The sequence below is a fragment of the Mustelus asterias genome, chromosome 6, assembly GCF_964213995.1.
Source record: "Mustelus asterias chromosome 6, sMusAst1.hap1.1, whole genome shotgun sequence".
NCBI classification, from domain to species: domain Eukaryota; kingdom Metazoa; phylum Chordata; class Chondrichthyes; order Carcharhiniformes; family Triakidae; genus Mustelus; species Mustelus asterias.
The window spans coordinates 42341882-42367866 of NC_135806.1; the positions used below are offsets into that span (position 1 = coordinate 42341882).

General features: G+C 44.1%; 1 protein-coding gene and 1 pseudogene across 2 annotated transcripts in view; both read right to left on the bottom strand.

Annotated features, from left to right (window-relative positions):
• The window catches only part of zcchc7 (zinc finger, CCHC domain containing 7), a 298339-nt gene that overhangs the window by 63845 nt on the left and 208509 nt on the right, over positions 1–25985 (bottom strand). For both annotated transcript variants that reach the window (XM_078214234.1, XM_078214233.1), the window contains exons 5-6: positions 15763–15933; positions 12586–12621 (exon numbers count right to left, since the gene is read on the bottom strand). In XM_078214234.1, coding sequence (XP_078070360.1) covers positions 12586–12621; positions 15763–15933 — 207 coding nt within the window. The remainder of the gene's footprint in view (positions 1–12585; positions 12622–15762; positions 15934–25985) is intronic.
• LOC144495366 (U2 spliceosomal RNA) lies at positions 20726–20931 on the bottom strand (annotated as a pseudogene).

Here is a 25985-nt window from a genome sequence, read left to right on the forward strand (position 1 = left end):
CTCCCTAATATTAGTGGAGATAAAATATTGGAGAAATTTAAGGGACTAGAATGAAACAAATCCCAAGGTATGGTGGCATACATGCTAGAGTTCTAAAAGAGTTAGCTGCAGAGATGTGCTGCCTATGATTTTCTAAAACTACCTAGATTCTTCAATGGTCCTAGCAGATTGGAAGTTAGTAAATGTAACACTGCTATTCAAGAAAGAGGGAGAGAGAAAACAGAGAACATGCCAGTTAGCTTGACATCAGTCATTAGGAAAGTGCTGGAGTCTAGAACATGGGGGCACAGTCTCAGCCTGAGGGGACAATCATTTAGGACTGAGATGAGGTTAAATCTTTAGAAATTTCTTTCTTAGAGGGTCGTGGATGCTCCATCACTGGATATATTTAAGATGTGGAGTTGCCGGCATTGGACTGGGTAGGCATAGTCTCACAACACCAAGTTAACGTCCAACAGGTTTATTTGGTAGTACGAGCTTTCGGAGTGTTGCCTCTCATCTGATGATGGGGCAACGCTCCAAAAGTTCGTGCTACCAAATAACCCTCTTGGACTTTAACTTGGTGTGTGAGACTACTTACTGTGAATATATTTAAGGCTGCTTCAGTCAAATTTTTGGTGTTTCAGGGAACAAAGTTAATGGGAAAGTGCAGTTGAGGCCGGTGATCAACCAGGATTGTATTGAATGGCAGAGCAGGCTAGATAGGCCGCATGCCAGACTCCTGTTCCTATTTCTTATGTCCTTGTGTTGGTAAATGAACACTTATAAACCTGTTTTCACTGTCGAAGATGGGGAGAAAATACCAGTGGTACAAAATCATCGAAAAATTTGAAGGTGACTTTGTCACACAATTATGAATTGATTGACAGGTAGGAGGGAGTAGAGATAAATGGTGGAATATGACACATGGGGTGTGATCTTACCATTTTGCTGTGCATGGTGATCATCGTAGCGAGCTGGGAAAATATCGTGAGATGCTAAAAATCAGAAGCGCGCCCAGCGCAAAATGATTTGTTATCTTCCCAGCCCCTTTTTAATGGCAAGAACTGCTTCACACTAAAATGGGCACAAAGCTTATTGACATGAATTTGACTGGATTTCAATATCATTAGCAAGTTTAACATCCTGATTGGGTGGGTGCAGGGGTTTGGGGGAGTGGGGGGAGGCTTGTGCTGGTATGAGTCCGCACATCAGGGGTTGTTGCTGGCTTGGGGCTCGTGTTGCTTGCATTCCCCCTGGCCACTGAATGACCCCCGTGGGGTTGCATATAAGGTGGAGTTCCAACCCCTCTGACGTTGCACTGGTTACCTTGCCATCTGCCTGCTGGACAGGCTCTGTGGCTGACTACAGGCATTGCATTCCAGGCCCCACTAACAGTGACAGCTGTTGCCACAATCATGAGAACTTGGCAGGTGTTAACACGGCTCCTCTCACTGCATGCACTATACAGTGATCTCGTGATAGGGACGGGGTTGCTTCTCCACTATCTGTCTGAACTGCAAATGATTCCAGGATGGCAGTGCATCAGACATCCAGGTGGGTGCACTCATGTCCAAGCCTCAGGAGTTCCCAATGAGGTCCCTCTCACAGCCACCCGTATGCCCCCCGTGCCGCTATGGTGATGATGTGGCAGTGGATGGCAGCCCGTTGAGGTGGTGTGTGGCACTGGGGATGCTGTTGGATTACCAGCATCTAGACTCATGGGAACATGGGCTGCTGGGAGGGAATGAGGGATCCGGGATACACAACCTTACTGACTGTCGTTCTCTCTCTCTCCCCAACTCCCTCTCCCAAAGGTGGGCATCCCCTGGGGGGCCAGGACCTGGAGAACCCAGTCGACTTTGGGGTGTCATGGATGTAGCGTGCCACCCTGTTCAGCCCGCTGCTTGAGAGATGCACCGGTGTCAGGAAGGGGGGGATTCGGAGGGGCTGAGGATGGCCAGAGTCTCCTGGAGGGGGAAGACCCCCGCATGGGCTTCGGAGCTTCCTCCTCCCTTGGGCTGCTTGTGGGCTCCTGTGACACTCCATGGGATGGCGGGGCAGCTGGAGTGAGCTCCAGAGGCCTCTGTGTCACCTGGCTCTGCCAGTCTTGGAGGCCAAACTGCATCTGCACCATGGCACGAGCCCACTGCAATAGCCCTCTGAGACTGGGCCAAGCTCTGGATCCCCTCAGCAAGCGCCCTCTGAGGCTGGGCCAAGCACTCAAGCCCTGCAGTGTCTCGAGCATTCTCCCGGGGCGCTCAGCAACTTGGCCGTGACATGGTCCAGCCACCCATGACGACCATTTCCTGCCCTAGCCTTTCCACAGCGGACACCACCTTTGGAGTGTTGGCCTCTGTGCCACGCAATGCCAGCACCACCTTCTGCAACTGAAGACTGTGGGACTCCTCCAAACAGTCTTGCAGTTGCTGCAATGTTACTGACAACCCCTCCTGCATTCCCTGGTCTATTTCCTCATCTCCAGCAGCTTCGGGATTCCAGTGGCTTTGCACCTGGCTGGGGGCCAGCTGTCCCCTTGGCTCCGGGAGACCTCTGCCCTAGTTCATGGATGTTCCCACCTCCACCTGATGTGCATCAATGGCAGTGTGGTGCTCACCAGAAAGTGCCACAGAAGCCTCACCGCTAACATCTCCCACTGTAGTGACCGTATCTGTGCTGGTGGATGGTGTGTGTGATGACTGTGTCAACTGTTGGGTGCTTCCCTCAGAGCTTTCCTCCGAGGTGTCGATGGGCATCTCAGTGGGGGCTGCGGTGGGGGGACACGTCTCTGGGAACATTGGAACTTACTTGAGGTAGGTCATACGAATGAAGATTCTATGGCTCCTCACTTCTGTGGCACACCCTAACCTGGTCACAGTTCTCTCCTCAGATGGAGTGAAGAGACGCAGCTCAGGGACCCCTGTTTTCCCCGTGCCCAGCGATTATTGGCCATCTTCTCTGCAGGGACAAAAGGGGGGATTGGCAGCCTAAAGGATGGACAGAGTGTCGGGGATGGCGGCAATCGGATGGCATCTATCGGGATTGTGATGGGAGGGTGCCAGAGGGAGGTACATGCTAGCAGGTCAGGTGCTGAAAGGCCGCAGGATGTCATGGAGTGGATTAATGTGGACATTCCAGATGCGATGGATGGGACTGAGTCATAGAGGTTTACAGCATAGAAATAGGCCCTTCGACCCAACTTGTCCATGCCGCCCCTTTTTATAAAAACCCCTAAGCTAATCCCAATTGCCTGCATTTGGCCCATATCCCTCTATACCCATCGTACCCATGTAACTATCTAAATGCTTTTTAAAAGACAAAATGTTACCCGCCTCTACTACTACCTCTGGCAGCTTGTTCCAGACACTCACCACCCCGTGTGAAAAAATTGCCTCTCTGGACACTTTTGAATCTCTCCCCTTGAATCTATGCCCTCTAGTTTTAGACTCCCCTACCTTTGGGAAAAGATATTAACTATCTAGCAGATCTGTGCCCCTTATTATTTTACAGACCTCTATAAGATCACCCCTCAGCCTCCTACGCTCCAGAGAAAAAAGTCCCAGTCTATCCAGCCTCTCCTTATAACTCAAACCATCAAGTCCCGGTAGCATCCTAGTAAATCTTTTCTGCACCCTTTCTAGTTTAATAATATCCTTTCTATAATAGTGTGACCAGAATTGCACACAGTATTCCAAGCGTGACCGTACCAATGTCTTGTACAAGTTCAACAAGACGTATTCAATGTTCTGACCAATGAAACCAAGCATGCCGAATGCCTTCTTCACCACTCTGTCCACCGGTGACTCCACTTTCAAGGAGCTATGAACATGTACCCCCAGATCTCTTCTGTAACTCTCCCCAACACCCTACCATTAACTGAGTAAGTCCTCCCTGGTTCAATCTACCAAAATGCATCACCTCGCATTTGTCTAAATTAAACTCCATCTGCCATTCGTCAGCCCATTGGCCCAATTGATCAAAATCCTATTGCAATTGGAGGCTAGGGAGGAAATTGCGGGTCCCCTAGCCGAGATATTTGAATCATCGATAGTCACAGGTGAGATGCCTGAAGATTGTAGAGTGGCAAATGTTGTGCCTTTGTTTAAAAAGGGCTGAAGGGAAAAGCCTGGGAACTACAGGCCAGTGCGCCTCACATCTGTGGTGGGTAAATTGTTGGAAGGTATTTTGAGAGACAGGATCTACAGGCATTTAGAGGTGCAAGGACTGATTAGGGACAGTCAGCATGTGAGTGGAAAATCATGTCTCACAAATTTAATTCAGTTTTTTGAAGGGGTAACGAAGAAGGTAGATGAGGACAGTGCAGTTGATGTTGTCTACATGGACTTTAGCAAGGCCTTTGACAAGGTACCGCATGGTAGGTTGTTGCATAACGTTAAATCTCACGGGATCCAGGGTGAGGTATCTAAATGGATACAAAATTGGCCTCTTGACAGAAGCCAGAGGGTGGTTGTAGAGAGTTGTTTTTCAAACTGGAGGCCTGTGACCAGCGGTGTGCCTCAGGGATCAGTGCTGGGCCCATTGTTATTTGTCATTTATATTAATGATTTGGATGAGAATATAGGGGGCATGGTTAGTAAGTTTGCAGATGACACCAAGATTGGTGGCATAGTGAACAGTGAAGAAAGTTATCTCTAATTGCAACGGGATCTTGATCAATTGGGCCAATGGGCTGACGAATGGCAGATGGAGTTTAATTTAGACAAATACGAGGTAATGCATTTTGGTAGATTGAACCAGGGCAGGACTTACTCAGTTAATGGTAGGGCGTTGGGGAGTTATAGAACAAAGAGATCTAGGTGTACATGTTCATAGCTCCTTGAAAGTGGAGTCACAGGTGGACAGAGTGGTGAAGAAGGCATTCAGCATGCTTGGTTTTATCAGTCAGAACATTGAATACAGGAGTTGGGATGTCTTGTTAAAGTTGTACAAGACATGGGTAAGGCCACACTTGGAATGCTGTGCGCAATTCTGGTCACCCTATTATAGAAAGGATATTATTAAACTAGAAAGAGTGCAGAAAAGATTTACTAGGATGCTACTGAGTCTTGATGGATTGTGTTATAAGGAGAGGCTGAGTAGACTGGGACTTTTTCCTCTGGAGCGTAGGAGGCTGAGGGGTGAACTTATAGAGGTCTATAAAATAATGAGGGGCATAGACAAGGTATGTCAATATCTTTTCCCAAAGGTAGAGGAGAGCCTAAAACTAGAGGGCATAGGTTTAAGGTGAGAGGGGAGAGATACAAAAGTGTCCAGAGGGGCAATTTTTTCACACCAAGGGTGGTGAGTGTCTGGAACAAGCTGCCAGAGGTAGTAGTAGAGGCGGGTACAATTTTATCTTTTGAAAAGCATTTAGATAGTTACATGGGTACGATGGGTATAGAGGGATATGGGCCAAATGCGGGCAATTGGGATTAGCTTAGGGGTTTTAAAAATAAAAGTGCGGCATGGACAAGTTGGGCCAAAGGGCCAGTTTCCATGCTGTAAACCTCTATGACTCTAACTTTCTTCACTGTCTACTATGCCACCAATCTTGGTGTCATCCGCAAACTTACTAACCATGCCTCCTATATTCTCATCAAAATCATTAACATAAATGACAAATAACAGTGGACCCAGCACTGATCCCTGAGGCACACCACAGAGGAGAGGAGGGTCGCCATCTTCCCCTCAGATGGCCGATGACTCAGGGGTTGGGCCGCAGTGCAGCCTGGCAAACACTGGCAGTGAATGCTCGTGCACTAGCACGGTGGACTGGTGCCCAGTGCCACAAGAAAATTAACAACTTAATTTGAGCAACCTGAGGCACACAACCTGGTGTTGTTAAACTTCTTACTGTGCACACCACTGGCCACAGGTCTCCAGTTTGAAAAACAACCCTCTACAACCACCCTCTGGCTTCTGTCAAGGAGCCAATTTTGTATCCATTTAGATACCTCACCCTGGATCCCATGAGATTTAACCTTATGCAACAACCTACCATGCGGTACCTTGTCAAAGGCCTTGCTAAAGTCCATGTAGACAACATCAACTGCACTGCCCTCATCAACCTTCTTGGTTACTCCTTCAAAAAACTGAATCAAATTTGTGAGACATGATTTTCCACTCACAAAGCCATGCTGACTGTCCCTAATCAGTCCTTGCGTCTCTAAATGCCTGTAGATCCTGTCTCTCAAAATACCTTCCAACAACTTACCCACCACAGATGTGAGGCTCACTAGCCTGTAGTTCCCAGGCTTTTCCCTGCAGCCCTTCTTAAACAAAGGCACAACATTTGCCACTCTCCATTCAGGCATCTCACCCGTGACTATCGATGATTCAGGATGTCAGGACGGCTGCTCAAATTAGGTTGTTAATTTTCTTGTGGCACTGGGCACCAGTCCACCGTGCTAGTGCACGAGCATTCACTGCCAGTGTTTGCCAGGCTGCACTGCGGCCCAACCCCTGAGTCATCGGCCATCTGAGGGGAAGATGGCGACCCTCCTCTCCTCTGCGGTGTCCAGCAGCCGTCTGAACTCTCCCTCTGTGAAGGGTGGGGTTGCATTACGTGGTGCCATCTTCCTGTTGGCAGGACTCTGAGTTCACAGTTACTGTTGAAATGGAGCTCCACTTGCTTAAGGGCACAATTGCGACCACTTTGGGCAAGCCACGTGCCTGGAGCCTCCATGATGGTGTGATTCGAATGGAAATTCTTTCATTGCATTAAGTGTTGAAAGATTGCAATGCAGAGCACACCAAAGAGACCTGTGCGGAACACCCCCGTTTTCTCGCTATTAAGACACTTAGAAATGTTTTGGGAAATTCTGCCCACGGTGTCCCCCTGGAATCTTTAGTTGGGTCTCGTCTTTTTATCATTTATATTAATGACTTAGATTAAGGAATTGAGTTTTGTATCTACGCTTGCAAATGATCCTAAATTCAGAGACATGGTAGATTCTGTCATTAGAATCAGGAAATTCCAAGGATTTATACTTAGACTGAGTGAATTGTAAAACTATGAGAGATGGGAGTTCAATATTGGGCAGAGTGAGGTCACTCACTTTGGATCAGAGAAGACAAATAGGAATATTTTCTTTAAAGGGGAGAGATTAAGATCTGTGAAAGAGCAATGGGGTTCAATGTTCATGAACACAAATAACTGCAACTAGTGTTCAATTAACCAAAGATAAAAGCCTAAGAGAATATTGGCCTTAACTGTAAGACAATTGGAATTTAAAAGTGAGGAAGTGATGCTTCAGAGGTAGAGAATCTTGGTCATATGCCTTATGGAGCACTGCATTCAGTCTTTCAGTTCTGGCAAGATATACTGATCTTGAAGGTGGTACAGTTGAGATTTACCAGCATGTTATCAGGGTTTGAAGTTTCAGCCATGTCTCAGTGGGTAGCACTCTCACCTCAAATTAGAACGTTCTGGATCCCACTCCAGAAACCTGGGGCTGAATTCTCCCAAGCCCCTGCCAGCGGGTTCAATGGCGGATGAGGGGATGGTGGGCTGAATTTGGCAGGAGGCCCAAAAGTTGGTTTTATGTCAGCGTGAATTTACAGCGGGATTTTCCACTGATGCCCGCCATGGCAAATCAGGAAACCCGCTGGAGGCTGACGGGAACTTAGTTGCATTCTGCTAATAGAATTCAAATGAAGGCCTAATCACCCACGCCAGATTCTCTGCAACAGGAGGCAAGATAATACACCAGTGCAAAAACATGTCTGAAATAACGAGGTACGCAGATGTTAGGATTCACCTGAACAATGCCTGGAATCGCTTAAAGAGTTCAGGATGGAGGCTAGTAGCAACCCTGAACTCTGAAACACCACAGCAATGGGTGAGGGGAGCATCTGCAGGTGGTCCTTCCAGATTTGGTGTCCAGGAGGAGGTCTATCTTCCAGTCTCTGAATGTTCCCGGAGAAGCATCTTTATTTTCAGGAGGTCTACTTTCTTTCTTCAGCAGTGGGCCAATGATGTTGGGTGCCTTTTCAATATGGCGCCCAGGTAGGATGGTGGACTTGGCATCATCAGGTATGCCCTGCCATGGGAATATGGTGTAAGATACCCAGGTGCATAATTAATGAAGCCGTAAGATTTGGCATGTTTGACCAGAGGCCCCCACAGCGAGAAATACTTTACATTCCCACCCCCCCCATGGGACTTAGTCCCTTGATGGGAGAATTCTGCCCTTGGTGTAAGATATTATGCCCACCTCCGCCAATGAGGTTTGGAGGCAGGACACTCATTAAATCAAGCGGGTGACCTGCCTCCACCTATCCACCTGCCCGTGCCCATGGCAATGATACTGGTGGGGATGGCATCGGGCAATCTGCCAGCCAGTAGATCAATTGAGGCCCTTAAGTTGGCAATTATTTCCCACTTAAGGGTCTCATTTCGCTGCTACTGGGATGATGGTGGGAGAGGCTCAGGCGAAGCAGCCTGCGCAGCAGGTTTCCCTGCAGAGCTGGTGGTGACTGAGAGGGGAGCTTCTCCCGAATGGGCCCTCTGGATTCATTGGAGGCCTACCCAATGTTTTACCCCTTCCCTGGTCGCTACCCCTTATTGGTCTCCCAAGCCCCACACCCTTGCCTGGGCTTGACAGCTGGGCACTTGGTGAAGCCCCCAAACACTGACCCAAATTCCAATCCAGAGTTGTACACCCCTGTCCTGAATCGCAGGAGATTGGGTGGCAACCTTCTGAAGCAGGACTTTCTATTCCTGAGGGGGGCGGAAATACCACCTTCAGTTTACTGGCTGTTAAATGGCTGTCTGCCAGCCATTGTTCCCCTTAGTGGGTTCCCCTCTGACCTTGTAGCAGAGGGAAGGGGTGAAATCTGGTGTCTTGCAAAATTCAGTGTCTTGCAAAATTCAGAGGTGGATGTAAAAGGTTCCCTGGCGCTATTTCAAAGTTATCACTGGCATACAGGCCAATATTTATCTCATCACAAAAACAGGTTATTTGGTCATTATCACATTGCTATTTGTGGAAGTTTGCTGTGCACAAATTGGCTGCTGCTGTTCCCATATTGCCACAGTGACTGCAGTTCAAAAATACTACTACATTGGCTGTAAAACATTGGGGTGCCCCTGAGGTCATGAACGGTGCTGCATAAATACAAGGCTTTCTTTCACTTAAGTTACGAGGACAGGTTGCATATACATGGTTCATATTCCTGCAAGTTCAGCAGGTTGAGGGGTGATCTAATTAGAATGTTTAAAATGATGATAGGCTAGATGAAGAGGATTTTTTTCTCCTCATAGGGTAATGGAGATAAGGGGGTCATAATCTTAGAATTAGAGTTAGGCCATTTAACAGTGAAATCAGAAAGCACTTCCACAAAGCAAAAAATGTTGAAGATGCTCGGTCAACTGAAAAATTTATGACTGAAATTAATACATCTTCATTAGATGAGGGTAAAAAGAAATGTGGAGCAAAGGCGGATAAATGGAGTTGAGGTACAGAACATCCATTCTCCATCTGAATGACAGAACAGGCTTGATGGTTGAATGGCCTATGCACTTAAGTATCCACATTAAAGCCTCATTTCTGTTCAAATACATACCAGCATGTGAAATTTGTATAATATATGCAAGGTTCTATCTATATGAAACTGCATCTCAGCAGGCGAAAGTCTATACTATTTACATTAGGGGGCATGATGCTTCTGCTGTAAATGTTACAGCAAATGTTTAAAGTTTATTTATTAGTGTCACAAGTAGCCTTACATCAACACTGCAATGAAGTTACTGTGAGAATCCCCTAGTCGCCACACTCTGGTGCCTGTTCAGGTACACTGAGGGAAAATTTAGCATGGCCAATGCACCTAACCAACATGTCTTTCGGACTGTGGGAGGAAACCAGAGCAGCCAGAGGAAACTCACACAGACACGGGGAGAAAGTGCAAACTCCACACAGACAGTGACCAAGCCAGGAATCGAACCCGGGTCCAAAATGGTCATGAGGATTTCTGTTTTAGTGAATATATTTCCAAAATCGAAGTTCACTGAATTGTGTTTCTCATGCAAACCATAATACTTCACCTGCCACACAAGTTATAATTTGGGTTTACACTGCAATATGCAAATCTGCATTTACCTTATAGCTATCTTAACTTTTATTGAAGCTCTAAAAATATTTTTCTTCTGTTTCTTTGTGATAATTGGCTAGACGTAGGACAGCATGAGATTCACAGTGAACACAGTGTGTTCTTAAAAAAAACTGAACAACATACAGCCTTTCTCTGCATTGAATCATAACTATATACTCTTGTTTGGTGCAAATCAGAACATGGCTCATGAACAAATAAGCAATCTTAATGCATATTATCATACAATTACCGGTACCTCAGTGATGTTTCAAAATAAACAGTTGAATGATTTTTCTGGCTGAGTGCTCAACTTAAAGAAAGGTAGCTGTTCTATATTGAACGCAGAAAACATACACTTATTGTATTTAATATCAAATGTTAATGAATCGTGGATTGGAAAATATACATTAAAATATTTTCATTTGTTTTAATCTTGCTTGAGTAAAATATTCATTTATAACATTCAAATACATAAGTTGCATTCCAGTGGCTTAACAAAGGGAAAAAACCAAACTGACGGAGCCCTTTGAAAGTCATTAACGTTTTTGCACCAGATCCAAAAATCAGCTCTTTTCATTTTTGTAGTGCTTAGCATTATGGACCTGTGATTTGTAATTCTGAATTTTACAAAAAAATTCTATTTTTTCCAGAATATACAATTACAGAAAATCTGATGGAAAAACAGATTCATCAGAAGCTGTGTGAGTCCTCCAGCCCCTCAGAATGTTAATTCAGACACTGCCTTTTTAGAAAGTGACACTAATGTAAACATGTCCTGTAGGAGGATCTTTCTTATTATGACAGCGTAACCATGCCATTCCCTTTTTTATCTAATATACTGCAGGCTCTCAATTTTATTTTTATTTACACACTATTCATGAAAATTGCTATTTAAGTAAGTCTAGGGGGCTTCTTTGAGGGCCTTTTCGCCTGATGCTGTAATACTGCTGACATATCCTGGGGTACATAAATCACAGGAACTACTGTGACAGATCCAGTCACCAAGAAGGATCTAACCAATTTCAAAGCTTCAGGCATTGTTTGGGTGTTATTTTAATACACTTTGTTTTTGCTGGTAGCAAATGCATCTGACACAGTTGAGTTTCATGTCATTGTGGCATTGCGTAAAACATTGTTTCGATGTGTAGAGGATGTAATCAACAGCTCATACTTTGCCACTACCAATAAAAAGCATACAATTCATTATTCATACTGTCTCCTCATGCAAATTAAAGTTTAACAAATTACTCTTAATTAAAAAAATCAAAACAATAGGAATTAGAGGGGGGCTTTTTAACAAAAAGATGTAGATTAAAATTAAAAACAAAACATGAATCCCTTTATATTTATGGGTCAATGTTACAGTCAAAAGAACATTATATCTTGCATCAGTTTTATTAATCTAGGAGTTTTGGTATGAACTGTGCTTTCCTGCAATAAATCTCATAATTTAGTTTAATTATTTCTAATGGCACAATTCAGAAGACCTACACTGGAATTAAAATTTTAAAAGGGTCATGCTGCTTTGAGGCTTGTGTCCATTCTGCACATAACTGAACTAACATTTGTTACTTGCAACAAAATATCCAATGATCACAATGATTCAAGAAAGTATGCTTAATTTAGAAATAAAAGCCATCATTTCAACGGATACAAGAACTGCACACTTGGGAGATCACTCAACATTTTAAAAGGATTTGACTGCCTTGATCGAAGACACTGATGATTTTGCTAAGCAACTTCTCTAAAGAGTTTCCTTAATTTTGGAATATTGCTCTTTTGACAAAGGCCTGACATCAGCCGCTTGCCAAACCTAGCAGCTCCATCGATTAAACGAGTCAGCTAATGGAGGACAAAGGCTCTAAAATGTAACACAGCCAAAACATAAATATAATTCCACTGGAAGGCTTTCCATATTTCCTTTAACTTTTCAGCATGGCAATCAGAATGAGCTCCAATGTGGACCACACAATTTAAAATATTCTTGCAAAAAATGTGAGGACAGCAGGAGAATCACTTGAGGTGTGTAATCTAACATGGCTGCACAATCAAATAACAAAATTGAGTTCTCCTTGAATATTCTGAATGGAATGAATTGGATAAAGACAAAGGTGACTGTGCACAGAACTATTCTGTCTTTCTTAACAATAAACAAAAAGAATGCAATCATAAAAGGCACAGGCTCCCATCTATTTGTAACAGGTATATGTGTTTCCTTGCTATGCAATCAGCAGTTCTGACAAATGTCCATTTTATTCAATGGATTCTACCTGAATGTATCTTTCTTCAGGCAAAGTGTTTAAAAATGAATAACATGACATGGTAATTGCTGTTCTACTGATACAACGGCATTCTTTGACACATCATTGCAGCTACACCAGTAGAATACAAAATACAATACAAGAATAAAGTTACTGATTTGTCTGTGATAATACATTAAAAAATAAAATGCCGTGTCAGACAAATTTTGCCACAGTAAAATTAAATTGAAGTTTTAGTAAAAAAAATACTTACTGTTAAATGGTACTGTCTCCATATTTCAGGACAAGCCTACAAGGGAAAGGAACACCATCAACCCAAGACAAATGATACACCATCTTAACGGGATGGGTGCTTTGGCTTAATAAACAGCCGCTGATCTTTGTTTAAAAAAAGGGTTGCATTGGAATGAATTTCATTAAAGCTTTAGAAATGCAAACTTTCCTAGTTTAGTCAGCAGTTTTAATAGCATTTCAGATGGCATTATAGATGACGTATCTATGGTAATTGATTTGAATTTAGTACAAGTGCTTTATAACATTCAGTGCAGTGTTTGGGATTTGGACAGACCACTAAACTGTTACTGGTCAACTGCTTACTGGATGTAGACAATTACAATTCATATCCTAGAAACTTTTGCTGAAGTTGGCAAAGTAGATCCCATGAGAGATTCTCAGTTAACAAGCAGCAAATAATGAACAGCAACAAAGTACAGACACTATTCAGAAAAGTTCAAAATGGAAGGTTATTTTTATACAAGAACTTCAAAATCAGTACATCCACAAAAGAGTTTCTCTATTTTCAAACCAATGTGACTACCTCTTGAGGCTCAGAGGTTTGCTATTTCCTATTTATAAATTAAGAATTGCTATAACCTAAAGTTTTTTTTCCGGGTGCCAAGTGCCACCAACCTCCCTACTCCCACACTTGGATAAATTAACTGTTTTGGGTACCGATCTTTAAATCTACCAATGCAAAGGACTATTTCCGACAATTCACTTTTAGCCAAACAGTGAGCATTGACTGTATAGTTTGTTTTATCAAAAGTAGAAACTTGCTGGTTAAAATTAATTTCACATTCTTAAAACAAGATTTAATTTTCTTTGTCACTCTTAAAAAACACTGAGAAAAAAATAAGCAAGTGAGAACATTTGTTCACGGTAGACAAATGGATAGGAACACAAGCATTTTTTAAAAAAAACTAACAATCTCTAAATTAAAAAAATGATTTTTTACATACTTATGTAATTTTCCTTCATAAAAATAAAATATAAATTAGAATTGAATAGAGAAACTTCTTCAAATTTTACCAATCTCTCATTAACAGTGAAGGAAATGGAGTTTGATTTTCCCTTCATTTTTGCTTACTGGCATCCTTCTCGATGAAATAATTAGGATTTTAAATATAAATAAAGAAAATCTTCAATTTACTGCACTTCAGACAACAACCAAATTTGCTGCACTTTTGTTTTAAATATGCAAATAATAATTATTTCCTCCTTTTTGTAAGTGGAGCCCAGAAGAAATCCTTGTAAAAAGAAAATCACAGCAAACACAGCACACATGGCATTTCGCTTGCAATATATTTACACAAAAGTGTATGTTGCTGCAGGTCAACTGTTGAAAGATACACAGAGTAAAATACCCTTTGGGTGTTCATTCATCCTCACTGATGTATTAGCAAATTGTATGCTGAAATTGTTGGTGACATATTTTGGAAAATCGATCGTTCACTTTTTTTTGTTGAGGGTTCATCTCAACATGTATTAGTATAACACTTGAGTTACAAACAACATTTTCTTTCCATTCTTTTCCTGTATCGTGACAAGTGAACATCATTGCTGGGATGTTGCAAATGATGCATTTGTCTGCTCTTTACTCAGACTACTTCCTTATATGCTTAATAAATTGGAACAGATCTGTTGATTTGCCAATATATTTTAATTTTACTTTCCAAAAGGTTAGACTTCATTGTGCTTTTTTCATTTGTATTTTCTATTTCTATTCTGTGGGCAAAATACTTATATCTATAACTTTAGGATGTGCACATTTCACAGCTTCCAATATCTTACACACAGGATATTTATTTTCAATAGTTACATTGCCGCCTCTGCTCATGTCTTTTCTCTGTAATTTATCAGGTGTGAATTACAGTTTTGAAAATTAAAATACAGCTTTGTGCATCTGCTGTTTAATTCCTACTTCCCTATTCTCAAATGCGAACATCAAAGAAAATAAAACACTCAATTTTTAACAGGCCCCGACAGCTGACAGAGACTTGAGTGCTCAATAGACAGGGCCCTTGCCACCAGTTCTCATATTTCCACAACAATGAACAAACACAAAACACCACTAAACGGCCTTTCCTTCTTTCAGCTATCCTTAGACAGTTGTCTGTCTTGTACTAGAGGACCTTTATACAAAATCCTGCTGGGAACAGAACACAGGAAATCTTAACCGACTGTTTAGTGACTTGCAGAAAAAAAATCCCAAAATGCATATACATACTCACACACTGCATGTATATGCAACCACAAATGGGTAAATTAGCAAAAATCCTACTCTGCCAGGAGGTCTCTGGGAGAAAATGTAGCTGTGATGACTGACAGGGCTTTCAGAAAATATGTTCACAATCACAGACAGTGAAGGCCATGACCTAGATCGTTTAAGAGCTTGTCTTGTCAAATTATCAAAAGCTTCTTCCTTTCTGAATAAAGAGTGACATAAGTGAGTGTCAGGAAACTGCACACTGACAAGTAGAGCATACAATAACAGAATGCACGTCACATACATGCATAACATTGGTACTGGTAATGGCAGGTCCTAATGAGTGAGCGGCTTGCCCAGGAGACTTGGGACCCTGCTGCTATATCCGTTCCACTCAGAAAAAGTCTTGCAGCACTAACTGATCTGTGGCCTGGCACCAGAACTACAATCACTGTAGACAACTTACATTTCTATTTTTACTGCAATCTCTGGTGTTTTGTCAGCTTTGTTTTTGTTAAGGATGCCCTGGTCCATGCTGCAAGTCAGCTCAACACAGCAAGGTCAAGCCCTCTGGAAGTTGCTTTATGGGAAACAGCGAATTTGTTTTACACTTCAGTGCAGTCACACATCTAATCAATCTATACCCATAAAATCTAAATATCCTTAAAAATGTGGTGAGATGTGGCCAGTATTTTTTTTAAATGTGCCAACATGAAAGAATACATTTCAATGAAACAATGCATTCTATATCAGTGGCAGGTCAAAATACATAAATTTGCAACCACAAAACAAAAGAATTACGGCTATAAACACAAAGGAATATGTGCAAACTGATTCCTCAGTGATAAGCATTTTGGGAGTTCACAAGTGTATTCACTCTCCTCATTTTAAATAGCAGTCATGCCATTGACATTCTTTGTTTTGTCAAATGAATAGAATACTCACATCAGCATAGTGCCCAGTCATCTGACAGCGATGACACTGTTTTTTCCAATATGCCCTTTCAATACAGTTCTGAAACCAGTGCCCAGGCATGTTGCAGTTTGTACAATATCTCTCCGGGCAGCGTCTCTGAAGGTGACCTCTAACCCCACACAAACAACAGGCTAGCAATTTCTGCAACGAAAGAGCATTTAACATTTTTAACAAACTCTGCAGATTATAGAATATTGCCTTGTAACAGATATAATAGGAGAGAACTGCCATTCAGCATTAGTTTCCTGTAGCTTTTGTTCCAATTACTTAGGGACTCTTCATGAAAATTCAAGCATGATAGGAAAGTAAAAAAAAATCTATAGGCATTGTGATATCATAATTATAATTTTAAAATATATAAACCTAAATAAAATGCTGTGAACTTGTTGGGTCTAATTTTAAAATACAGGTTCCTTTCGTGCTTTTTTGGTTAGTTTGATATGGCTGCATTGTCCATTGCTTTAGGTTCTGACAAACTAGCCACCGATGGGATTAAGCTCTACCGTTGATCGGCACGGTTATCTCATAATACCCCATATCAGATATAATAATATTATGAAACTGGCAAATCTCCCATGCTGTTGCTTATAGTTAGTCAAAGGATATGCCATTCTTTAATAACGTATACTCTCGTACCAGGAAAAATATGTTGAATTTAAAATCAGATGAAAACAAGGCCCAATGGAACATATTCAATTGCGCTAATCTTCAAAAGAAAACCAGATAAGAAACAAAAGTTAAGCAGCTGAGTCAGAAAAAAGGGGTGCAATTAATTTGGAAAATAATTTAAACTATGCAAAATATATTGAAATAAACATCGGGAGGGAAAACTGCATCATCCGGAACAGCCAGCTTTTTGGAGAAAAAAACCTGAAAATGTACAGTCTGCAGAAATAAATGACAAACAACCATAAGAACAAGCTGCTCTCGTCAGATAATTCTTGTATGTTCATAAAAATTGGGAGAAAATAAAAAGAGAATAAGTCCATTTCATCAAATAGGCTGCTACAGAAACCATCGTTATGTGGATTTACACACCATCCATGTTGATAAATCTACTCAATTTGATGTGGCAATTGGGGTGGGTTGGAAATAGTTACTCCCAAGAACTGGTGAATTGGGGGTCGTTACAAAGGTAAAAATGTTTAATTTGCAAATCTGACCCCAACTCTAGCATTCTGACTAGCTTAAGGGTTTAAAAAAAAAGGCGGCATGGACAAGTTGGGCCGATGGGCCTGTTTCTGTGCTGTAAACCTCTATGACTCTAACACACCAACCACTGGTTTAAATAGAGGTGGATCAGGAGGCCTGTGATTATCCTGTTCTCAGAAGACAGGGTTCAGTACTAAAATCTTAGAAAAAATCTGTTCTCCTCCATTTTCATGCAGCAAGTGTCTTTATTGCACTGCCTGTGAGTCAGGAGGAACAGTTGTTTTCACCCAAGGCCCAACAAAACTATTTCCATGTGATCAGTTGGGCCCTGTGATGTTAGGTTCCCCTCGTGATGTTCAAATCCTGTTGAATTCACCACTCTCCACTCTTAACACCCCAAATGTCCTTATTCTTCTTTGTGATGTCCATATCACCCCTACAATGTCTGTATCTTGCGCTTGTGTTATCCAGCCAACCAATGATGCCAGACTTGCCTGACATCTGCTTCTTGGCTTTTTTCCAACATGACAGACAGTCTGACGAGAAACCTTTACAAACAATTTCAAAGATGTCTTGCCATTAAATTTAGCAAGACCTGTGGGAAACCCATACCTATCTTCCTCATTGCAAGCAAATATCGGGGTCATATTCCTTTGAAATGAATTAATGTTATAAATGTAATTTATACAGATGAAAACTAGGCTGCCTCAAATCAAGATGGCTTGAAAAACAATCTTCAGAGTATTTCCAAATTGCTGGAACATCAGGGACCTCATGAATTTATGCCCAATGGTCTAGTTCCTTAACAAAATAAAAGGTTAGAGAAAAACAAGAACAAATAATGGAGAAGGATTTAGGGTGAGACTTAAAATCAAAGCAGGCTTGTAACAGAAATAGAGGGAGGAAAATAGCGGATTTGGAGAACTGGATATAAAAAGACAGAGAAAAAAAACAAGTCATTCAAAAGAGCAAGCAGAAGAAAGGATACCGTAACGCAGTTGTGTTTGGGAGTTACTGTATTTATCCTTGAGAAATTAATAAGCAAATGGCAGGGTAGATCTGTGAAATATACAAGCATTCTTGATCTACGAGGTACAGAATCAGTGGCCTCATCTATCATGTTCTGAAACAATGAAATTACTTTTATAAAAGAAATGAAATTGCTAGACAAATAAGACCAAGGTTTACCTATTTTGCCTACCATCTTAGTGTTATATATACAAAGATGGGGTTTGCTGACTAATTATAGCAATCAGTCATTATCAATTAGTCTACAACTGCCCCAGAAATGACACTAAGAAAACTCCAGTGGTTGACAGCTTTGGCAACCAGAGGTGCAAAGTCACCTTTTTACTGCAAAGCATGCTATACATACCACTTCATGTATTAAATTAGTCACATTCCATATCCGAAAATATTTTGAAATAAATCTATTTACTACAATTTACCTCAGATCTAGCTTGAGCACATAAAACACTACTATTGGGTCCTGCTCTAGGATCATCCTGGAATGCAAAGATAATCCCCAGGTTCCTTTTATTGCAAACAGCTTTCTTAGATCCCTCTCCCGCCTTCTCCATCCTCACTTCCAACAAATGTAAGGATTTCATGAACATTTGTGTTAGTAAGACTGAGGTTAATCAGCTGCCTCTGTCACTTCTCTCCCTTCCCTAAGCACATCAAACCAAACGTCCTTTAAAGCCACCCTGCCCTGCCCCCAGCTCCACTTCCACGCTAACCTTGAACTTGCATCATTCTCTAAGTTTCTTTACTACCTGCCCCTCATGCTTCTTATTTTGTCCAGCAGACCCACCACCTGTTGTTCCCTTAACCCTATTTCCACTAACTGGTTGACCACCCAGCTTTCTTTCCCAACTTGTGCAAACCAATTAAACTAAATTAAATAAACTGAGGGACAAAGCAATAAAGGTAGCCCCTTAAAAGGGGAACCACCCTAAACAAAAACAAACCACAAGTAAAACTTAAAACATTAAATCAAAATGTGTTTTTTCTTTCTTTTTAAAAAATTCCTATGTTTGCTGATATTTCTAATGTTTCTCTCTCTTCAGGTCCCTTGCCCTTTTAAATTTTCTGTCATCACCCCTCTCCTCAAAAAATACAACCCTTGACCCCACCTGCGATGAATTCTCTTCTTACTCCCTCACCATTATCTCTGGTGTCTCCCAAGCATTTATCGTTGGCCCAATCCTATTTCTCATATGTGCTGCCCCTCAGCAACATCCTCCAAATATCAGCAAGTTTTCACAGATGTGTTGGTGACATCCAGCTCTCACTGCCACTCTTTTCAATTCCCCCATTGTTACTAAACTATCAGACAACTTGTCTGGCATCCAGTTATGGATAAGCAGAAACATTTTCCGATTTAACATTAGGAAGATGAAGCCACTGTTTCCTGTCCAAATTCTGTTTACTCACCATCAACACATCCCTCTGTCTGTCAACTGTCTGAAACTGAATCAGATTGTTCGAGACTTTGGTGTTATATCAGACCCAGAGATGAACTTCAAACCACTTATCTGTGCCATCACTCAAAATGGCCTATTTCTGCTTAGAAAACATTGCCCAACTCCACCTCTTCATGGCACATCTGCTGTTGAAACCCTCATCTGTGCCTTTGTTTACTATAGAATTGGTTGTTTCAATTCACTCCTGGCCAGCGTAGCACATTCTACCTTCATTCTCTTTCCCCTCTTCGAAGAGCACTTCTTCCTGTGTCCATCCTGGAAGAGAATTCTTCCTCAAGTAATTTATCGCTGCACAAATTCCTGACTCTCTAGCCTTTGGCCCACAGCTACTAATTTTTTCACACCACGTACTCTACTTTTAATATCCTTCAGCCATACCTGAACTATTACTCTTTCTCACCCAAATTGCTCTCCCTGGTATTCCTCTCATTTGTGCTCCCTTAAGTCCAAAGGACACAGAATTGAAAATCTTTAGCAATCAACTCAGCTATTTATTATCAGGTTTGGCTGGACCACAAAGTATTACTGGGCAATGTTCTTCATCACTAAAACTGCTCACTATTCAAAGTTATCCAAGAAAGCAATGCTAACCCTCACCTTCTATTATCTACAACAGACCATCTTTTCAGACCACCTTCACCTCTGGCAGTAAGTGTGAGGAGCTCATGGACTTTCTTGTCACAAAGACCATCCATTCAGCAGCTTCTCTCCATTCCCCAAACCCTTTCCAGCAAAGATTCCCAAAACTTCCTTAATGCCCTCACCTTGAACTTGCATCTTTCCCTAGATTCGATTCAATTTTCTGCAATACTCCCTTTGATCTTATTTTACCCATGACCCAATTCCTACTCCCTCAATCCTTTTTCAACTAAACCATTGATCTCTCAATATCCCATACCAGGCCACGTGTTAGCCAATATTGTTAACTTTCCTCAGGTACAGTCCCCCACTCCTCCTTCAAATCTATTGTCATCACTCCTTTCCTCAAATAAACTATCATTGAACCTTAATACCTGCAAACTACCACCCCATTTCCAACTTCCCTTTACTCTCCGAAATCCTTGAATGTGTTGTCACTTCCCAAATTTGTGATCATCTTCCCACATCTCCCCATTCAAATCCCTCCAATCAAGTTTCCATCCCACCAATAGTACTGAAACAGTCCTTGTTAAAGACACAAATGACATTTTATATAACTTTGATAAATGATCTCTTCTCATACTTCTTGTCCTGTATACAGCTTTCCGCACTGTTAACCACACCATCCTCCTCCTCCAATGCCTTTCTTTTTTTAAAATTAATTTGAAAATTTTAAAAGTTCTTTAAAGTTAAAACGTCAATGCTCAGAATAGACTGGGCAAACCCAAATCCATTCCTAGCTTGTTCCAAAAACCAATCCAATTCAAGAGACAAACAAGATCCAAGCTGACAAGATAAGGCATTGCACCCCATATTGGGCTTGTTCTGACGCTTGATCTTAGCCAAAGGACCGAGAAGCGACACCTTTCTTTTGTCAAACAAGTAAAAACCATCCTAACTTGCTGCCATTCATATCTTTCTAACTGAAGCCAGAGAACTGACTGCAATGATTTTCTACCCACTATTATTCTGTTACCTTTGGAATTCCCTGGAGTTATATTCCCAGGCCCCATTCTATTGTTCATCCCTCAGTTGTATCATCCAAAAAACACAATGATATAAGGTTCCACACATAGGCTGACAAATTTCAGTTCTATCCCACAACTACCTAGTGGAAGCCTCAAATATCTCAAAATTTTTAAATTGCTTTCTCAACATCCAAAATTGGATCAGCAGAAATTTCCTCTCACTAAATATCAGGAAGGCTGAAGTCATTGCTATTTGTCTCTGGCACAAATTTTATTCCCTGTTCACCACTATCAACCTGTAACTGTTTGCAATCTCAGTGCTATGTTTGACCCCGCTCCAACACATGTCGCAGCCATCACTGAGACTGCCTATAGATCATGGCCCAAATCTTTCATTCTGGGTCAGATCCTCATTTCCAACCCTAATCAGACAAAAAATGCACACTTATTTTCCTCTTTTCAGAGCAGTATTCCGATGGAGGATCCTACAGAATTGACTTGGTGCAGGAAACCTCAACAGAGGTTGCAGAGAGAATTCATGCAAAAACCATGCCCTCTGTTTAAGTCACTAGCTGCTATATTCTGAAAATAAAGTGATTAAATATCCCAAAGTTTCTCTGAAAGGCTACAGAGAGAGGGCTGGGGGAGCGAAAGGGGGCGGGGGGGGGGGGGGGGGGGGGGGCGAAAGGGGGCCGCGAGGGCGAATGGGGGCAGGCAGGGCGAAAGGGGGCAGGCAGGGCGAAAGGGGGCAGGGAGGGTGAAAAGCGGTGAGGGCTGGAAATTTACCCTGTGTGTCGCTACTTGCAATGGGGTGTTCCAATTGTTTTGAGAGATTCGTCCAGTATCAGAACCTTTTCAACTGAACCTAATGGCCAGAGTGGGTCCTCCTGATTGGTACAGCAGCTTGGGAAATTCAAAGATTTACTGTTCAATTTTAATGGAGTCACCCTGGCATCACACATGCGCTGAGCCTAACTGACTAGAGTGCTTTAGTTGTTTCACTTTGTTTTACCTGCCTAGTCACTAACCTTCCTCCATTTGTCAAAGAACCATTAGATTGTCCAAAAAGAGGGCATGATAACAGTTGGCCTTTGTTAGTTCTCTGAGTGTTTGTTTTGGATTCACATGTACTGTCGATAAAGGGGAGCCGGTGGATGCACTGTACTTAGATTTCTTGAAGGTATTTGATAAGGTGCCAGATCAAAGGTTATTGCAGAAAAGATCATATTGTCGAGCAAGTGGCCCGGATTGTAGGCCCTGGAGTCACTTTCAAAATGCTGGTTCGAGAGTTAAGTGAAGGTGAAGCTTCTGCACAGGACTACTCCTGCAATCAGAGACTGTTTCTCCCACATTTGCTGGGGGGGGAGGGAGCTAGGGTGAGTGACAGAGAGTGAGCGCGCGAGCGAGAGCAAGAGAGAGCGAGCGTACGAGAGAGCAAGAGAGAGAGCGCGCGAGAGAGCAAGAGAGCGAGCGAGAGAGCAAGAAAGAAAGAGCGAGCGAGGGCGAGTGTGCGAGAGCGAGCGAGGGAGAGAGAGAGCGAGGGAGAGAGAGAGCGAGGGAGAGAGAGAGCGAGGGAGAGAGAGAGCGAGGGAGAGAGAGAGCGAGGGAGAGAGAGAGCGAGGGAGAGAGAGAGCGAGGGAGAGAGAGAGCGAGGGAGAGAGAGAGCGAGGGAGAGAGAGAGCGAGGGAGAGAGAGAGCGAGGGAGAGAGAGAGCGAGGGAGAGAGAGAGCGAGGGAGAGAGAGCGAGGGAGAGAGAGAGCGAGGGAGAGAGAGAGCGAGGGAGAGAGAGAGCGAGGGAGAGAGAGAGCGAGGGAGAGAGAGAGCGAGGGAGAGAGAGAGCGAGAGCGAGGGAGAGCGAGAGCGAGGGAGAGAGAGAGCGAGGGAGAGAGAGAGCGAGGGAGAGAGAGAGCGAGGGAGAGAGAGAGCGAGGGAGAGAGAGAGCGAGGAGAGAGAGAGCGAGGGAGAGAGAGAGCGAGGGAGAGAGAGAGCGAGGGAGAGAGAGAGCGAGGGAGAGAGAGAGCGAGGGAGAGAGAGAGCGAGGGAGAGAGAGAGCGAGGGAGAGAGAGAGCGAGGGAGAGAGAGAGCGAGGGAGAGAGAGAGCGAGGGAGAGAGAGAGCGAGGGAGAGAGAGAGCGAGGGAGGGAGAGAGCGAGGGAGGGAGAGAGCGAGGGAGGGAGAGAGCGAGGGAGAGAGCGAGGGAGAGAGCGAGGGAGAGAGCGAGGGAGAGAGCGAGGGAGAGAGCGAGGGAGAGAGAGAGCGAGGAGAGAGAGAGCGAGGGAGAGAGAGAGCGAGGGAGAGAGAGAGCGAGGGAGAGAGAGAGCGAGGGAGAGAGAGAGCGAGGGAGAGAGCGAGCGAGGGAGAGAGCGAGCGAGGGAGAGAGCGAGCGAGGGAGAGAGCGAGCGAGGGAGAGAGCGAGCGAGGGAGAGAGCGAGCGAGGAGAGAGCGAGCGAGGAGAGAGCGAGCGAGGGAGAGAGCGAGCGAGGGAGAGCGAGCGAGGGAGAGAGCGAGCGAGGGAGAGAGCGAGCGAGGGAGAGAGCGAGCGAGGGAGAGAGCGAGCGAGGGAGAGAGCGAGCGAGGGAGAGAGCGAGCGAGGGAGAGAGCGAGCGAGGGAGAGAGCGAGCGAGGGAGAGAGCGAGCGAGGGAGAGAGCGAGCGAGGGAGAGAGCGAGCGAGGGAGAGAGCGAGCGAGGGAGAGAGCGAGCGAGGGAGAGAGCGAGCGAGGGAGAGAGCGAGCGAGGGAGAGAGCGAGCGAGGGAGAGAGCGAGCGAGGGAGAGAGCGAGCGAGGGAGAGAGCGAGCGAGGGAGAGAGCGATCGAGGGAGAGAGCGAGCGAGGGAGAGAGCGAGCGAGGAGAGAGCGAGCGAGGGAGAGAGCGAGCGAGGGAGAGAGCGAGCGAGGGAGAGAGCGAGCGAGGGAGAGAGCGAGCGAGGGAGAGAGCGAGCGAGGGAGAGAGCGAGCGAGGGAGAGAGCGAGCGAGGGAGAGAGCGAGCGAGGGAGAGAGCGAGCGAGGGAGAGAGCGAGCGAGGGAGAGAGCGTGCGAGGGAGAGAGCGAGCGAGGGAGAGAGCGAGCGAGGGAGAGAGCGAGCGAGGGAGAGAGCGAGCGAGGGAGAGAGCGAGCGAGGGAGAGAGAGAGCGAGGGAGAGAGCGAGCGAGGGAGAGAGCGAGCGAGGGAGAGAGCGAGCGAGGGAGAGAGCGAGCGAGGGAGAGAGAGAGCGAGGGAGAGAGAGCGAGGGAGAGAGAGAGCGAGGGAGAGAGAGCGAGGGAGAGAGAGAGCGAGGGAGAGAGAGCGCGAGGGAGAGAGAGAGCGAGGGAGAGAGAGAGCGAGGGAGAGAGAGAGCGAGGGAGAGAGAGCGAGGGAGAGAGAGAGCGAGGGAGAGAGAGAGCGAGGGAGAGAGAGAGCGAGGGAGAGAGAGAGCGAGGGAGAGAGAGAGCGAGGGAGAGAGTGAGCGAGGGAGAGAGAGAGCGAGGGAGAGAGAGAGCGAGGGAGAGAGAGAGCGAGGGAGAGAGAGAGCGAGGGAGAGAGAGAGCGAGGGAGAGAGAGAGCGAGGGAGAGAGAGAGCGAGGGAGAGAGAGAGCGAGGGAGAGAGAGAGCGAGGGAGAGAGAGAGCGAGGAGAGAGAGAGCGAGGGAGAGAGAGAGCGAGGGAGAGAGAGAGCGAGGGAGAGAGAGAGCGAGGGAGAGAGAGAGCGAGGGAGAGAGAGAGCGAGGGAGAGAGAGAGCGAGGGAGAGAGAGAGCGAGGGAGAGAGAGAGCGAGGGAGAGAGCGAGAGCGAGGGAGAGAGAGAGAGAGAGCGAGGGAGAGAGAGAGCGAGGGAGAGAGAGAGCGAGGGAGAGAGAGAGCGAGGGAGTGAGAGAGCGAGGGAGAGAGAGAGCGAGGGAGAGAGAGAGTGAGGGAGAGAACGAGGGAGAGAGAGAACGAGGGAGAGAGAGAGCGCGAGGGAGAGAGAGAGCGAGGAGAGAGAGAGCGAGGGAGAGAGAGAGCGAGGGAGAGAGAGAGCGAGAGAGAGAGCGAGGGAGAGAGCCAAAAAATGGTCGGGGAAGAACAGCCGGTCATGAATCCCATCTTTTCCCCATCCCAATTTAATTTCCCGACCCGCTGTGCTAACTCGAGCATTGTGTCCATTATCTTTGCCTCTTCTTAAATGCCTCTATACTGTTGCTGTAATATGATGACCGGAATATTCATAGTAATGAAAAAGTGTAGCCCAACCAAAAGTTCAACATAATTGATAAGTAGAGCGATTAACCCCAATTCTGTGTGTGTGTTTTTTTTAATGGTCTTTCTAACTTGTGTTGAAACTTTTAATCATTTGTGTATTTGTAACTCTCAGATCCTTCTTGCTCCTTTATCTCATTTAGATGTGGCCTCTCTGTTCTGCTCACCAAAATGTACCACATCACATTTATCTATATTGAAATTTACTCTTGATGTAATGACAGTTCTGCACTCCGAGCTACTCCAGCAATAACCCGCTCGTAAGCGCAGTGATGTTCATTCAGTATGTCATGTATCAGGATTTGCTAACCTGTCCAAATGAGGAAGTAGCTGAGTAGTGCCTCAAGAGTTTTAGGTGAGGTTGAATTTAGTTCACCAAGAACATAAAAAATAAAGGTAACAAACAGTTTTCAAAGGATTTGAAAGTTTAGAGATATTCAAAAAGTTACTTCTGATTCTTGCTGCTTTCAAATTGTTGAATCATCTTTCCAATATTTTCTTAGAATTACTTTTGAACAATAAGAAACATGTGTGTATTGAGGTTTGATATACTATGCAAATTTATCTACGCCTATATCCCCTTTAATAATCCATCCCTCTTAAGTTTTTGTGACAACACTGCTCTTAAGAAATGTATTTTATATCATGTTTCTGGTGAAGGTTGTGTTTACACTTCAATTCTGCTCAACAATGCTGAATTATCTACAACCGGCAGCCCACCTGCTGATACTGCAGAA